The sequence below is a fragment of the Sinocyclocheilus rhinocerous genome, unplaced genomic scaffold, assembly GCF_001515625.1.
Source record: "Sinocyclocheilus rhinocerous isolate Xijiao unplaced genomic scaffold, SAMN03320098_v1.1 C35901217, whole genome shotgun sequence".
NCBI lineage: Eukaryota > Metazoa > Chordata > Actinopteri > Cypriniformes > Cyprinidae > Sinocyclocheilus > Sinocyclocheilus rhinocerous.
Genome location: NW_015767113.1, coordinates 1 through 693, shown reverse-complemented (window position 1 = coordinate 693; position 693 = coordinate 1). Strand labels below are relative to the sequence as shown.

General features: G+C 39.4%; 1 protein-coding gene across 1 annotated transcript; it reads right to left on the bottom strand.

The window, feature by feature from the left end:
- Positions 1 to 58: 58 nt before the first annotated feature.
- LOC107735235 (U3 small nucleolar ribonucleoprotein protein MPP10-like) lies at positions 59 to 687 on the bottom strand (the record flags this gene model as incomplete). The annotated part of the gene is made up of 3 exons (XM_016546987.1): positions 614 to 687; positions 454 to 521; positions 59 to 205 (listed from the first exon to the last, which is right to left on the bottom strand). Coding segments are annotated over exons 1-3 (258 nt in total), but the record flags the coding sequence as incomplete, so codon positions are not given.
- Between the last annotated feature and the right edge of the window lie 6 nt (positions 688 to 693).

The window sequence follows — 693 nt, the reverse complement described above, 5'->3', positions numbered from 1 at the left end:
TTTTTATACCTATACATAAGTATGAGCAGGAGGTGAAATGAGAGACACAGCTGTGGACAGGACTCACCTGTGTCTGTTTGATATATTCTTGCTCATAAACTTCGGCAAGACTCAGTTTGCTCTTCTCATGGTCCAGAGTGAGTCTCTTCTTATACTCAAACACCTCCTCTTTAGGCTTCTCTTTCCTTACCACATCATCCCACACCTGAGACACAACCACAATACAACAACAAAAAAGTGAAGTATACTGGGCCATATTTACGAATCAAGCTGACAAACATTCATAAAAACATTCCTAGGTAAACTGTGGTATTCAATTCAATGGGCAATTTGCACAAAATGGATTAATGAATGATTTAAACAGTTACTTTACTTGCCTTTGTCACTTCAAAACAAAGACGGCATCATATTAGAAGATGAACATTAAATATAGAACATGAAGTTTAAACAAACCTGATCTTTGATTCTTTGTTTGATAATCTCCTCAAGCTGTAAGGTAGTTTCCTCTGTGATTGCTGGAGCTGTGGAGGAGAGAAACAAAGTAATGAACAAATCTATAAAGATTCTCAAAGCATTAAGCCTTTTGCTGTGAAGATCAGCATGAAACTCTCACCCATCCTAGAGGCCTGGTCAAACGCTATATCCTCCTCCAGCATGCTGTTCTCCGGTCGAGTCTGAGCGCTCACCTCTCCT